Source organism: Ictidomys tridecemlineatus, chromosome 6 (assembly GCF_052094955.1).
Source record: "Ictidomys tridecemlineatus isolate mIctTri1 chromosome 6, mIctTri1.hap1, whole genome shotgun sequence".
NCBI classification, from domain to species: domain Eukaryota; kingdom Metazoa; phylum Chordata; class Mammalia; order Rodentia; family Sciuridae; genus Ictidomys; species Ictidomys tridecemlineatus.
The window spans coordinates 131,654,874-131,670,923 of NC_135482.1; the positions used below are offsets into that span (position 1 = coordinate 131,654,874).

General features: G+C 30.9%; 1 protein-coding gene and 1 non-coding gene across 14 annotated transcripts in view; both read left to right on the forward strand.

Moving 5' to 3' along the window:
- The window catches only part of Rbm26 (RNA binding motif protein 26), a 72,861-nt gene extending 58,167 nt beyond the window's left edge, over positions 1-14,694 (forward strand). For 7 of the 13 annotated variants that reach the window (XR_013423293.1, XR_013423300.1, XR_013423297.1 and 4 more), the window contains 4 exons: positions 6,719-6,832; positions 8,523-9,709; positions 10,338-10,396; positions 14,274-14,694. Coding sequence is in view for 3 of the 13 variants with exons in the window: in XM_013358367.4 (XP_013213821.1) it covers positions 6,719-6,832; positions 8,523-8,612 (204 nt within the window). In the remaining 10 variants the exon portion in view is untranslated. Of the gene's footprint in view, positions 1-6,718; positions 6,833-8,522; positions 9,878-10,337; positions 10,397-14,273 lie in introns of those variants that run through there. The other 6 variants (XR_013423295.1, XR_013423294.1, XR_013423296.1 and 3 more) reach the window with 6 other exon arrangements.
- Positions 14,695-15,097: 403 nt separating this feature from the next.
- LOC120888838 (U6 spliceosomal RNA) lies at positions 15,098-15,202 on the forward strand. The gene has a single exon (XR_005732509.1). It is a non-coding gene; the product is annotated as a U6 spliceosomal RNA (small nuclear RNA).
- Positions 15,203-16,050: the final 848 nt, after the last annotated feature.

Genomic DNA, 16,050 nt, shown 5'->3' on the forward strand with positions numbered 1-16,050 from the left:
GGAATCCCTGATCCTTGAGTTTTTATCCTTTAAAATCTAGGGAACTCTCAGGTAGGTTTTGTTTTTGGTTTTGTGGTACTGCAGATTGACCTGTCTGTCATCTATGCTAAGCACACAGTCTACCACTAAGTTACACCTAACACTTAAAAATCTAGTTTTGAGTCTTATATCATGTAAAGACCTTTTGTCCAAGTAAAAAGTCATTTATTTATAATTGTGAGAGTTTAAAATTTTCTTTCAAATTTATGTTTTATTGAAAAATGTAGAACTTTAATCAAGTTTTCTCTGAAAGATATTGGTATGTACAAGCCATGTAATAAGCTTCCCTTTCAAAGTCAGTTTTGGTGACAATTTTAAGTCCATTTATAGGTTGTTTGAGTAACATTTCTTTGTTTTTTTTATTTTCTAGAAAATAGCGATATTATAAAACAATGATAATTGTTATTGGACAAGAGGTTAAAAATGATATTACCAAGTTTGTAGATTTAGTAAGAACCTGTATAAAAATACCACAATGAATCCTGATAGTCAAAATAATAATGATGATGATGATGATGATAAAGGGAGATCAGTAGAGTAGAACATATAATAATAATTTAAAAGGGAGATCAGTAAAGGAGAGCAAGTAGATCAGAGGAAGGGAAGGGGGTAAAGAAAGGGAAGGTATTATGGAATGAAACATGAAAAAATTGTTATGTGTGTGTATGAATATGACATAATGAATCCTATTATTATGTATAATTAGAATGCACAAATAAAAAATATATATATGTACTAATCACTGAATATTTGCATGGATAAGAAAAAAACTAAAAACCTTTTAAAATAATTTCTGGAAGTTTTGCTCTTGGTAAGCCCTATTGACATACTCCTTTCTTGGATATCACCTTTTCTACCTTAGATGTTTATTTTTTAAAATTTAATTTATTTTTTTTATTAGCTACACATGACATTACAATGATCTTGGCAATTCATACATTTGAATCATTGGGGTATTTTTATTTTCCAAACTGAATAACAATTTAAAAGCCAAGAATTAATATATAAGAAAGACTTAAGGAGTTACATATGTCTAGAGAGTGTTACCTGTTCAGTGTAAATACCATTTTAGTTGGATTTTTTAATAGGCTAGAAGAAATAACTCCCACTGCTATGATAAATATTTGGTATTAAGTTATAAAAGTTGTGAAACCATAAACATTTCTTAAGCCAAAAAGTTTCTTAAAAATTTATAACACTCTTTGAAAAGAATAAAAAGGTTGAAGCTGATCGTATATAAACAAAATACAGATGAGAAAAGTAATTTTGAAATTTCTTGATATTAGGGAACAAAAGTGGTTAGGAATTTGAAAATTGGTACTTTTGAGTTAGGGGATGCCTTTTTTTTTTTGGCCAGGGAAGAATGCTTAAAAAATTAAAAAAGATTGTTATGTACTATTGCCATTATATATGTAAGAAATTCTAATACCAAAAATATAAGCGGATGTAAATTCAATATGAAAGATAGGACTTTCCAGGAAAAGAAAATTGTCAGCTTTTGCTAGTGTTTATTTCTAACTGATATTCTTTTCTTATTTCTGGACCATTGTTGTTGATGAGCAAATGAATTTTTCTTTGTTTTTCAATAAGCCAATAGGTACATAATAGTTCTAGGTGAAAGTACAGGTATAATATAATTGAGTCATTCAGGCATACCTGAAGAGAAAAATTCTCCCCAGGAAAAAAATTGAAGTATTTTAAAGAATATAAGCAGAATACTTTAAATTTTAAGTTTAGGTAGTTATTATGCTTCGATTCTGGTTAGTAAGAGAGTGATTACTATTATTTTTTATTTTACTTTCTACTTATCACTGTGCCAGTGTATTCAAGATGAGTAAGTACCCAAATAGAATTTAGAAAAAAGAAGTCTCTATTAGCCATCATTGTATTATTGTGCTTTTTTTTTTTTTTAATATGAGGAGTGATTGGAAAATTAGTGGAACAGGATAAAGGCAGGATGGAGTAAATGTTATCAAAACTCTTATTCTGTAGAACTTCTAAAATTAGAAGTACAGAATTGGATTTGTAGAGAATACAGTATCAATAGTCAGAAGTTGATGAAATTTATTAAGTAAATGCTAAATTTATAGCGAGAACAATGTTAGTAGATAAGAAATGAAATTATATATTTTTCATGTGTGCTTTTATTGTCTTAACAATTATGAATGGTAAATGAAGGGCACTGTGCTTGCAGAATTAATTAACATTAGGTTTGAAGCTTGGGAGAAAGTAGCTATGTGCCTTGAGTTCCAGAGTTGAAGGAATGGAATTCATCAAGGTCATTTAAAGTAACTCCTGCCCCTAAGCACCTATACCTTAGAACAGTTTTTGCCAGTTTCCATAGAACTCTGCTTTGGCACAGTCTCCCATAACAAAGAATTTTCTTGTCAGATAAGCTTGAGAAAGGCTCATTTTGTATAATCCATGTGGAACCACAATCTAAAGGACTTGAGAATTGAGAAAGTAAACAAACTTGTCTAATTTTGCATAATCTACCTTTTTTTAAAATTTCATTCAAAAAATTGTTTTCCAGAAACTTTTCCATGTAAGACTTGGAACTCATAACTACTTTTCATAGTTATTTCTTTCTCCTTTGTCAGATATTCAGCCTTTTTTCTTTCTGTTGTGTGTATGCTTGCTTTCCTTTCTACATTGCAATAAGCCTCAAATGAATGTGTGTATGAATAAATGGTCAAAGGACTGGAGGTAAGCCTATGAATAAAATGCTTTAGCTTGAAGACACTTTTTTTAGTAGGTCCTAGTGTAGAAATTAGAATTGTAAAATGAGTTCCCATAGGCTCATCATTGAGCTTCAGCAGTTATCCACTACAGCCAATCTTACATCTCATTCACTACAACATTTCCCTCCCTATATTGGAGCTATGTCATTTCATCTGTTCATATTTCAGTGTGTACATCTCAATAATAGAACTGTAAAAAAAATAGAACAATATAATGCTTAAATATGTTATTTCTTAAATATCAAATATCCAGTGAGAACTTAACTTTCCTTGATATTTTAATAATAATTTTTAAGCATTTCATGGTTATTGATCCATTATTCTCAGTTATTAATGTTTAAATTGTCCCATTTTTGCCCAATAAACTGTATAAATTGGTTCTTGAATCTTTTTGACAGGATTCTAGTGGTCTAAATAGTGTCCTTGTTTTCTAATTTTAAAATGGTATTCTTGGCTCACTTTATACTTTTTCTCTTCAAGCATGGAATTTGTTATTTTTCTAAGGAACTTTTCTTTTTTTAATTAAACAAAGAAACCACAGTCTGAGTACTAGGGATGCTAAGTATGTTATAGTCACTAATCTTTTTCAGTGATCAAAACTGGGAATAAAAAAAATATATACATATTATACATACACGTGTGTACATACATATATGCATACGTTAACTTTTAATGCTCTTGCCATAGTGTGTATATTACATAATGATTTTACCACTTGTCAAAGACAAAACAAAACAGAAAATCATGGTTATGTAGTTTTGTCTTCATTATTGATACATCGAGGTGTCAAACAGTTTTATCTTGTAAAATGGGAACTCATTCAGTTTGTTTTTTGTTTTGAATAAAGACAGTGTCTCACTGTGTTGTATAGGCTGGCCTCAAATATTGGATTGTCCTGCTTCTTCCTCTTGAGAACCTGAGACTACAGGGTTATGATACCATGCCCAGTTTTCATTTCAGTTTTGATTCACTTTCCTCCTATGATTGAAGTTGAGCTGTTTTCACATGCTTAAATGCTATTTATTTCTGTTAACTTAATGCCATTTGCCTATTATTTTCCTGAGTGGTCTACTGATTTCTCATAATTGATTTTTGTGTATTCTTTATGTGTTTGTCCCTCTCTTATCAAAGCATACCTCTCAATGTCTTCCTTCCCTAGTAGATACCTGAGACTTCAGACAGTGCCAAACCTTATTTATACTGTACTCCGCCCCCCAAACATGAGATAGCTACTGTAGGAGATTTACAATAGTAATTAGAAATAAAACAAGTTATGTAAATGTGATTTTTCTTGGAGCAAGTAGTGTATATAGTGTGGATGCTTTGTGGACAAAGGTATAATTCACTTTCCGTGTAGAATTGAGATTTCATCATAGTACTCTGAATGGCAATGAATTGTTTATTATCAAGAATTTTCCATTAATATTTTTGGATCAAGTTTGACTGAAACTTTGGAAAGTAAAACCACCGTAAGGTGGGACTGTGTTAGGAAATCAGCTCATAAATTACTATAATAGTGCTTAGAGAGCAAATTCAGGGCCAGACACATTCTAGGCAAATGTACTACCACTGAGCTATACCACCATCCCATAAGTTAGATTTTTCTATGTATATATATGGGAGGAGAGAGACAGTGTATAGTGCATAGTATTTGTAAAATTTTCTACCATTAATGCATCTTTTTATTGCTGTTTTGTATGTGGGAAGATTGGTCATCTCTCATTAGCTATATAAATACCATCTTAATAAATTATATTTTGATATTTTTGTTTTTTCAATACTGTGAGTGAGGCTGGATTTTTTTTTTATTTTTTTAGAGAGAGAGAATTTTTTAATATTTATTTTTTAGTTTTCGGCAGTCACAACATCTTTATTTGTATGTGGTGCTGGGGATTGAACCCAGTGCTGCGTGCATGCCAGGCAAGCGTGCTACCGCTTGAGCCACGTCCCCAGCCCAATGATGCTGGATTTTTATCTTAAGACAGAATATAAACTTTGCATGTTTTATTAAAAGCTGTAGAGGTTTTTAATCAGAAATGGATTTTTACCATGCCTTTTTTATTTATTAAACTATAAAGGTCCCCCTCCCTTCCATTTGTATTGCTCCCTAACATTGAACTAACCATTTCTGGTATAAATCTCATTTTTATTTTTCTTTGCTAAATCATTGAAATCTGCTCTTCTCTCTTCCTTTCTCCTCCTCCTTCTACCTCTTTCCCCCCTTTTCTTAGGGAGGTATTAAGGATTGTACTCAGGGGACCTCAGCCACTGAGCCACATCCCAGCCCTGTTTTGTATTTTATTTAGAAACAGGGTCTCACTGAGTTGCTTAGCACTTCACTTTTGCTGAGTCTGGCTTTAAATTAGTGATCTTCCTGCCTCATACTCTGGGATGGGTGTGTGCCACCGCGCCTGGCTCTTGCTCTTCCCTTTTTAAATCAAGTTTTAAAAGTAGGATTGGATTGCAAATTTTAGGAGAAGCATTATTTTTGTCAGGAATCTGTATTACCGGTCTTTATAAAAGTAATTGGAAAGTTTCCATCTTTTTTTGTGCTCTGAGATTTAGGTAGATGTTTCTTAAAAGTTTATTAGAATTCATCTGTGAAACTTAGGACCTAGAAAACTTTATAGCATATCTTTTAAAAATTCTGTAGAAATGATTGCTTTAGGGGGCTGGGGATATAGCTCAGTTGGTAGAGTGCTTGCCTCACATATAGAAGGCCCTGGGTTCAATCCCCAGCACCACCAAAAAGAAAAGAAATAATTGCTTTAGATTTTTAAAATATCTTTTCTGACTTTAGCTTGGTACTTTGGTAGTTTATTTCAAAGAAATGTTATCTTTATATAGATTGGCTGTATTTGCATTGGGATGAGGAAATGTAATTTTATCTTAAATCAGAAGTTATTTGCACTGTGTAACTTTTAAAAAAATTCTAATTCTGTAACATTTTTATGAGGCCATGAACTAAAAAACTTGCAGCTGGATTTTAATAGGCACAAAATCTTTTAAATTTATCATAAATTTATATGTGCAGATTTAAAATTTATACTTGGGGACTTTAATATTACACAACTCTGTTCACAAGTCACAGAACATGTAATTGTTTCTACATTTCACATTATCCTGTACTTTTGAGATTGTACTATAAATCTTGTGACTATGAGTTATTTCAATATGCTGCTAACATTGATTTATGTTCATTCATGTTACTTTAATTTGAATGTCCTGTTTCCAAACCAGTCACTTTATGTAGCAAGTACTTAGTCTTGACTATTTCCTTAGTTCAAATTTTATAATATTCAGTTCTAAAAGCTTTGTAGGAAATACTGTTCTTTCCAGTAGAACAGCTCAGGGTTTTCACTTCATTTATTGATGTTTATATTTATATCAGTTATACATCAAACATTTTTATGGTAGTCGTGATTATTTAATGTAATTTGATGATAATATACATGCAAACTTTTTCTTTATTTGTAGTTACTATACATGTCATTTTTAAATTAACAATTGAAATGCAATAAAATTCACTTAGCCTATTAATTCTAATTTAGACATTGATTCAGAAACTACAGCCAAGAATTTGAAATTGAAGTGCCTTGGGATTGTTGTTTTATATAGTAGCTATTATTGTATTGTAAATATATTTCTTCTGGTCAAATATTGGTCAGTAGTAAAATAGCTTTACTCAGTTATGAAAAATTATTGTTGTATTCTTTTGTAAAGTTTATTAAATCACAAGTCTGGTGATTTTTAGAAATAAATAACCATAAAAAGTAAATTGCAAATTATAATAATAAATAGTAAAACCAAAAAAGCAAATGAGTAGATAGTCATCTACAGTTGAATTTGGCTATTTTGATTTAAATATTAGGCACTACAAAATTTATCTTTTTCAGAAATTATTAATGTTCTATATACCAATGTTCTTAATTTTTTAGGCTGCAGTTCATGGAGCTCGTTTTAAAGGGCAGGATCTAAAACTGGCATGGAATAAACCAATAACTAATATTTCAGCTGTGGAAACAGAAGATGTTGAACCTGATGAAGAGGAAGTATGTTTTTCTTTTCCACTTGTTTTTGCCCTTTATTATTCGTAGTATATATATAAAGTGTGATTTTTTTTTTTTTTAAAATGGCCGTGATCTCCTCATAAAGCTTTTGTTCTTGAGCCATATTCCAGACAGGGGATATCAGAAAAATGCAGATGACTTTAAATTTTCTGGATTCATGACAAGGATTATTGATTACTAATCCAAAGAGAGAATATATGAAAGTCTTATTTTAAATTTATGTGTATGTGTGCACACATATATTTAAATATCTATGTGTGCACACACACATACACTTAGTTTTCATTTACTCTTAGAAGACAATAATTATTCATTAGTTTTTATCCACAGGAAATTTGTGATATTTTAAGTTTTAGGACATCTATTCTATTCAATTGCTGTATTAACGTTTCAGCTTTCTTGTAATTCATATCGTTTTAGTTCATTAGTGAATGCCTACTATATGCTAGATTCTGTGATGGGCACAAGAATGAATAAGACACGGTCCCTATCAAGGAGCTTATAATCTGGAAAGGGGGGTGGTGGCAGATACATGAGAAACTAATTACAATAATAGGCAGTCTATTATGCTGAATAAAGATTTGAACAACGTGCTGTGAAAACCCTGAGGGAGGAGAGATTGTTTCTGTCCAAAAGAATATACAAGGGTGGTATTGACAGTGGAGCTGGACCCTGAGTGATAACATAGCTTTCCATAACCAGATTCTGGAGCTGGAAATATAGTGAGAAACGTATTTTAGGCAGAACCACAAACTTCAGAATAGATATGGAAAAGTGCATTTTTCTTGGGTAATAGTGATTAATATGATGACTGAAAGGTGTGGGCATCTTAAACAGTGAAGTGAGAGAACACTTTGAAACCAAAAATTTTAAAAGTAAACAACTCTGTTTTGCCTAGTCATAAAGGAAACTTTAGGGAAAAGTAAGAGGTTAAGAAATAAAGGTAAGGTGAGGAGACTAAATGATTCTTTTTTTTTATCTTTGTTAGATTTTCATAATGGCACTTCATTTTGTTAGAAGAGCATTTCAAGGCTGTTATACATATCCATAGTCAAATGAAAGAATAAAATGTATACTTTGAAACTCATATACATGATTTGTCATTTTATGTTTTAGATTATACCTTTGTCCTTCCATGAGTTTGAATTGAATGGGGAGAAAAGCAGGAGAGCTCCTGGTATTAGGTATTTTGAAAAGTCTGGAACAGCAGTCTGAGAAACTTTTATGAAGGGATTGGGGAAAAGAAAAGAATGCTATAAAATGTTTGTTACCTATAGCAGAAAAGAAATAGATAATTTAGTCAAATTTTTACAACCATTAGTTAATTTAGTGTTCAGAGTTAGAATCAAAAGCCTAATGTTTTCTTTTTTTAAAAAGTATTAAGTAGTACTATTTTGAAGGTACATATGGTGGTTTAATTTGTTAGATGCAGGAGAAATGGCATATACAAAGTCTTAACTTGGTATTGCTTTGATGCTTGTTTCTTGCAAGCAACAGAATAGAAATAATTGAGTGGATAACGGTTACTTTTGTTTCTTTAATGTTCTAGCTTTAAAAATACCTATTGTATTCGACTCAGAGAGATCAGTGTTTAAAAGTGTCACCTTTTTTTTTTCTTTTCTTTTCTTTTTTTTTTTGTTGGGTAAATTCCTAAATACATTTTAACCTAAAGTTTCAGGAAGAGTCTTTGGTGGATGACTCATTACTTCAAGATGATGATGAAGAAGAAGAGGACAATGAATCTCGTTCTTGGAGAAGATGATTTGACTGATCATTGATCGGCATATGCTAGAACTCTACCTGTGTTTCATTAGTATTATCTAATGTACTTTTACATATTTGTAAAAACAATTTTTTGGTAAAATGTGATGAAGATGGATTTCACAAATAGACAAAAGAGAAGAAAACTACCTTCTGATCCTGTATTTTGAAAGATTGATGTTTGCATTTTATTTCAGTAAACAATTGCTAAAGACATCACACTAGAACATATGCAATGTTTTTATTACATACTTCTACTGAACATTACAGAATTCTTTGGGTTCTTTGTAATTTAATGAATAGGTCTGAAAAAATATGACCCAATACTTGTTATAATTTAGAGGATTTTGTTTTACTCCAAATAAGGAATGAATTTGCATTTAAAATCTTAATGAATGTTTTCAAAATGAATAGATAACATAGTACTCTAACTAAAGTCTCCAAGTTATGTATTCATAATATTACATAGTAGTATGCTTAGGCTTTACTATGTATTAGCCTTTTGTTGGACTTGTGTATGTATTTTATCACATGGGTTTTAATGATAATGGTGTATGACTGCTTTACATATGAGTCCTTATGCATCTGGATGTTAAAAATAAAGTGGAATGGTCTCTTAAAAAGAAAAGAAAAGAAAAAAGTGACAAAAAGAAAAAAAAGTCCAAGACAATGTTCCTTGATTTAAAAAAAAAAAAAGAAAAAAAAGAAAAAAGAAAAGAAAGAAAAAGAACAAAGGAAAAAAAAGAAAAGAAAAATAAATAGACCATTCCAGATGGTGATCTACCCTTCCCCCCAATTATCACAAAAGAAGCTATAATCACTTATTCTTAATGATTAATGATACCTTTACAATAATGTACAATCCAATGTTTAAAATTCTACCACTTCAGTTTGGTTTCATCCTATAAATTTTCAACAGATGTCTTAAAATTTAAAAGCAGGCTGATTAGTTTGGAGCCAGACTTCAAGTAGAGCTAACATTTGGTGAATAAGAAAGCATCATTTTACATTTTGGATGTATGAAAGAAAACTTGACCATTTGAAGATGTATGAATAAAGAAATGTACTATAGATACTACTTTAGGAAAACACTGTTTGGTAAGTGTTCCAGTCTGATACTTTAAGTGTGCATTTCCTATACTTGTATAAAAATCTTTGAAATTTGCAACAATATTGTGATTTTTAAGTGGATTTCTCTGGCAAGTGAACATGATTATTGAAAGTTGATACAGCAGTTTTCAGGAAATAAATATATTCTTTGTAGAATGAGGGGGTAGGAGATTATTATATTTATTTTTAAAATCCATCATTTCAATTACAAGTGTTTCTGCCTCTCTTAAGATTATAGAGATAATATTAAAAATCACATTTAAAAAAATCACTTTCTTTCATTTTGGAGACCTTATAATCAAAAACTAATTCCACCACTACCATAGTCTGCTGCCAGTGAAGTTATTTATGGATGCTGTTTTTTTTTTTTTTTTTTTAACTTCCCCATATACTTTGGGTTGAAGTTGTACTTTCTTGATGTTAATACTATTTTGTAGGAATGTTTTGACTTGCAGTTGCTTATATTTAAAATTACACACTCAGATTTCAGTTGTCAAAAATACTTACTTTACCAAAAACTTTACTTATATCTATTATATACTTTTATGTAGTCTTTTGTATGTTGACTATGTGCTATTTTGATTCATTAGGTAAGTTTCTTTTCTTTTCTTTTTAGTAGTCGTGAAAGGTGCCAAATTGGCAGAGGCTCACGTTTCTTCTCTTTACACCAAACAGGTATTATAAAGAAAGTAAATCTTTCAAAGGCCAGTTAAATCTCCATGCTGATTTTTGGCTTTATAATTTGATTAGTAAATTTTCACCCAATGTTTAAAAAATTACTGTAAAATTCCCTTATAATGTACCTGAAAGTACCTGCTTTGTTTATTTCAGCCCATAAACAGCTAACCAGAAACACCTAGCCTAAATTTCCTAGTAACCTAGAATTTTAAATGTTTTAACCATGTTGCTTTAAATGAATCAGAAGACAAGTGTGTTTCAGTTTGATCTGATAGTATGAGGATTAAATATTACCAACATTCATTAGGTTCAGAAATTATACTTTTATAGACATTAGTATGGTTTTAATTATAAATATTACTTATTATGGATTTTTATGGGTATGTTTCTAAATACTCATTCTCTGTGTTGTACTTTTTACATGTTCTTTTATTTAAAGTATTCATTAATTTTAAGTAGTCATTAATTCCCATTTTACAGATAAGGAAACTTAGGCTAATAGAAATGGAGTGATTTACCCAAAGTCATGGCTCATGAGTGGAAGGACTAGATTTGAATATAAGCATTCTGATTCAGTGCCAACTTTTTGTGTTTTGTTTTTGGTACTGGGGATTGAACCCAGGAGTGCTTCACCACTGAGCTACATCCCCAGATTCCTCCCAACCCCCACCCCCTACCTTTTTTGTTGTTGTTTTGTTTTGTTTTTGAGACTAGCTCTAAGTTGCTGAAGGCCAAACTAAGTTGCTGAAACTGGCCTTAAACTTGGGATCCTTCTGCCTCAGCCTCACGAGTAACTGGGATTACAGGCTTCCCCACCTGTGCCAGCCCCCCAAAAATTTAAACTACATTACTACTTCTTTCCTAATTATTGATAAGTCATGAGATTGTGTTTATAGTAAATGTGGTAGTTCTTGTCTCAGAGATACTGCACAAAATTAATATTTATTTGTCATCAGGAAGTTCATACTTTTACCCTCCCTTTTAATGCAGCACTTTGTTCATATCTTTGTTACAATACTTATGTTGTAATATAATTTATCTGGTTTATATGTTACAAGCTCCTCTAGGAAGGGGACCATGTCTTATTCATCTTTTTATCTCTACTGCTTATCATAAAGCCTGGCTCATGTGGGCACTCAAATGTTTGTTGGATAATATAGTGAATGAATGCATATTTAAATCTCCAGTAATGGGGTGACAATTACCTCCCTTGTTAATTCTTATCAATTTTACAAAAATTTCTTTTGATGGTCTTTTCAGTCACTGAGACCATTTTGCTAAACAGTGGATACAGTTAAACTTCTCTTTAGAGGGTCTATACTTATAGTCTTAGTGAAATTTCCACAATAATTAGTAAGGCATTAATATTTGGGAGTGTTAAATGTTATAATTTCAGAGGTAATATAGCCTTTGAGTTTCTATTAGAGAATGTGATTGCAAATACTGAGAATCACCAATCTAGTCCATCCCACTAATTTTTTATATCCAAAGGTGACCTAGTATAGAAAATTGGACAAGTGTTAAGAGATAACAGTTTCTGGTCTCAGCTCTGCAACTAACTGTGGCCTTAGACAAGTCTCTTACCTTATCCAGAGTTGTTTCCTTGTCTGTAAAATGAAAGGGGTTGGACTAGATGAACTCTAAGATCCCTTTCAAACGTGTAGTTTCTTTGGTGCTATTTTAGTGTTCCAAAACAATTTAATATACATAAATCAGTTCTTTATGTCTGTTGTTGCTGTTGTTTCTATCATCAGTGGAAACAACTTAGATGTCATTTTGATAATACATATAATATCTGTTGGTACAGTTTTATATGTAGACTTCCCAAATTCCATTCAACCTACTAATAAGTAAAAATTAACTTCTCTATTCACTAGCAACTTCCATTTCCCTATTATAACTTTTCTTTTTGTTTCTAAACTCAAGGTTTAAAAATAAAAATATCTGCCTGTAATGCAAAAAGTCTCTTCATATGCAAATATGGATTTAAATCCTCTATTCATTTCAGTTTACTTTCTTTTTTTACAATATGCTACCTAAAAGTAGAAACATTTTTAAATTCTATAATTCAACTAACAAATTTTTTGCTTTACTGTACATATATGAGCTGTTGCAGGCAGAGTTGGGGATGGGAAAGGATTAAGGGCAATGTAGGTTATCTGCTTATAAGAAAAAACAGGAAAATTATATATTACTGGTTAAAAGATTGATTAGGATTACCTCAAGGGATGGTTGAGTTGTCATTTTACATATTTCAGTATTTTATGTCTCTAAGCAGTTGTTGTTTTAAGTGTTATTGGATAATTGTAACATTTTAAAAATTAAGTATTTAATTGATGCCCATACATTTAATGAAACTATGATGCAGGAATGGAGAATATTCCATAACTTTTGTTTTATCGTCATATAATCCGATGTAACAACCAGTAGTGTAAAGACAAGGCTTCACTGTTTTAGCTGATTACTTATAACAAGTATAGCTGAACTTAATAGAAGAAAATATCTTGTTACTAAAACTGGTTTTGGGGCACTGTATTTCCAGTCTTATTTGGAACACTAACTATTGGGCATAAAGGTCTTAAAAAAAAAAAAAGCAGTTGCTTGTTTGGTATGTTGAAATATTAATGATTGTTTCAGAGTATCATACAGATTTAATCCATCCATATTTTCTTTTTCCCCTTACACATAAAACAGACTAGTTACAGAAAATTAGATTTAGTTCTCCTAGAATTTACCTAAGTATTTATGAGCCTCTCCCCCTTTTATAAAAAGTTTGCTAGCCTTTTAAAACAGATGTCCTGTATGATTGTTAAATTAGTTCACTTTTTTGAGCTTTCTTTCAGAACTTCTAAAATCCTATAAATTAAAAATGGAAATTTAATGTAGAATTAAATCACCACTGTAAAATATTTGTAAGGCAGAAGGAAAATTTCTTTTTCCCATGTATTAGAAACTTATTTTTGTTAACATCTTGAACTGGCTAGTTCTAAGGTATGTATACGATTTTTAGAAAAGAATAGTTCTATTTTTTTCTCTTTGACATTATATACTTATCAAATGAAACAGTCTTCTAAGATAGCTACCTAAAAGTCGTAGGAAGAAAGAAATTTTGGTGAACATTACTCTCATTGTCAATAATTTCAAATGAAAACATCATACTTCTTTAGTAGAAAAACACCTAATATCTTGCACTTTGTTAGTATTTTGTGCTCATTACTTAATTAATTGAAAGCACTTTTAATTTCATATCCCATTTTTATATTTACTCCTTCCTAAGTCTCTCTCTTCCTGTTTCTTTATTTCATCCATTCACTTTTCTTCTCATCATCCAGTTAGCCTTTCTTGGTATACCAGACATTGTCTCATTTTGATGCATTTCTTTTTGACCTTAGTACTTAGTATAGAATTTTATATCATACAGAGTGTTTAAAGAATGAAATGGTAATTGAATGGAATTTAAAGAAATTAGTTATACCTTGCAATTACTTTTAAGAACATTTTTATTTTTATTTAAAATACCTTGGAGTTCATATTTTTTAAATTTTTCTCTGCCTACCCACACCTCTATGAATATATAACCTGATAAGGATCTAGATTTCCTAACTGAAAATTTCAGTCAGAACCATGTTATAGTGCTGTGAGTTTTGGAAGCTTGATGTTTCAAAGAAGCATGATGCAGAGAAGTTTTGTTAAAATCACTTTAGTCCAAAGCTAGTCCTTTGTGTAATTTGTCTGCAACTTTGATTATGATTCCTTTCTCAAAAAGATTATTTTAATGTTTAGAAAAGTTGGAGATCAATTTATGGTGTGACTCAATTTTTAGAATTATTTGCTTCTTGCAAAGTTTTTTTTTAATAGTCTTCTCTTTTTTCAGCAGAGAGAGATCATCATTGCCTGAATTTAGTTTTGTGACTACAAGAGCAAGACCTGTTCCTGTCCGGAGACGACTGTTAATGATAATATCATCCTATCATTTTGTTGCCCTTTATCAGTTGAATAGATGTTTACATGTACTATAATTAGCATTTTATCTTTACAGTACACCCGAGTCCAGAAGTATCTGAATGTGTGTTCTGTGTGACCTTATTCATAAAGGTTTTTTCCCCTTACATTATAGCCACTATTTTTTTAAACACCTTAAAGAAGCAACAAGGCCTCTTATTTTCCTAATATGAGTACATCAACCTCAGCCAAATTGAGAATTGTGTCTGGGAAATCTATAAAGCCATGATACTGTGTGTGTTCATAGCATGAACAATTTATAATGAAGAAAATGAATTAAAAAGTTAAGCATAGTTTGGTTTTAATTTTTTCTTGGTTTTAAGATATATTTCTGAGATTACAATAGTCACTTAAAATAATTTTGAACAAATGAGATATTTTTACACACTGTAATGCTTGCCCATTTCTTAATGAATATACTTCATTGCCAGCACCACTTACCCGAATATTTTTTTTTAATTCTTAGCTCTTCAAAATCAACAAGGAGAATAATTTTCTTTTTGAGTAATAAATGATGATCTGTGGATTATAAATATTGAAAGAGATCTATTAAATGTCCAATTTACACAGCTTTTCCTGTTTTCTTCACTTGTAATCAAACATCAAAAGATGATCAAAGATGAGCAAGAGGAAATAGTATAATGTGTCTAACATTGTTAAAGACTATATAGTTTCAGCTGCTTTAAAAAGTGCATAGTGCTTGGTTCGGTAGCACATATACTAAAATTGGAATGATACAGAGAAGATTAGCATGGCCCATACTCAAGGATAACACAAATTCGTGAAGCATTTCATATTTTTAAAAATGTGTGTACAAATTATTTATAAACAGTGGCTTAGAATTACCAAGACTATGATTAAATCTCAGTACACTTAATATTCTTTTTAAAAAATTTTCTCAGTATTCCTTCATAGATTCTTAGGCATTTGAGCATTCAAGTCTTTATTAGAAAAGTCAAGTTACACTGATTCTATTCACCATTTTTTTTTAAGTTCATCCAGACATACTTTTTTTGTGTGCAAAGCTGACTATTCTACATTATTTTCCCCTTGAATATGCATCGTGATTGTCTTCATAAAAAATGAAAAGAATGTAATAAATACATAATATTATCTGTTTTGATCCACATTGGTTACACAGGCATGGTTAAGGGAAAAGTCATATTGTGAAAGTCTTCTGATAGTTATTAACAAGGCATTTGTTTTTTTAAACTTGACTTTTTTGAGGGGGCCGGGGGCATTCGCATTTACAAACTAGCAGGTAGCTAGCTACCGGGAATTCAAAAACATTTTCCCAGATTAGTTTGGTACTTTTGATTTTCAAGGAAGGACTCTCTGCCCCTAAAGTAGTAGTTCAGCTGCTAGATTAGAATCCAAAGAACATCTTCTGAAGAGACCCTACTTGCTCTTAAGTTTTGTTTTTTTAATGGATGTGGACCATCTACTACCACCTTCAACTTTGTCATGGTTTTTCCCTTTGCTTTTAAATTAAAGCAAATTGAATATGCCAGTGGGAATCAAAAGTCAAGATGATTTGATTCTCATTAAGATCATTGTGTTTTTTGAAAATTGCTGTGAGATCCAATTGGTCAGTTATGTATTTAAATCCTCATATGTTGATTAAAGATAGGTTCTCAATTTTTTAATTT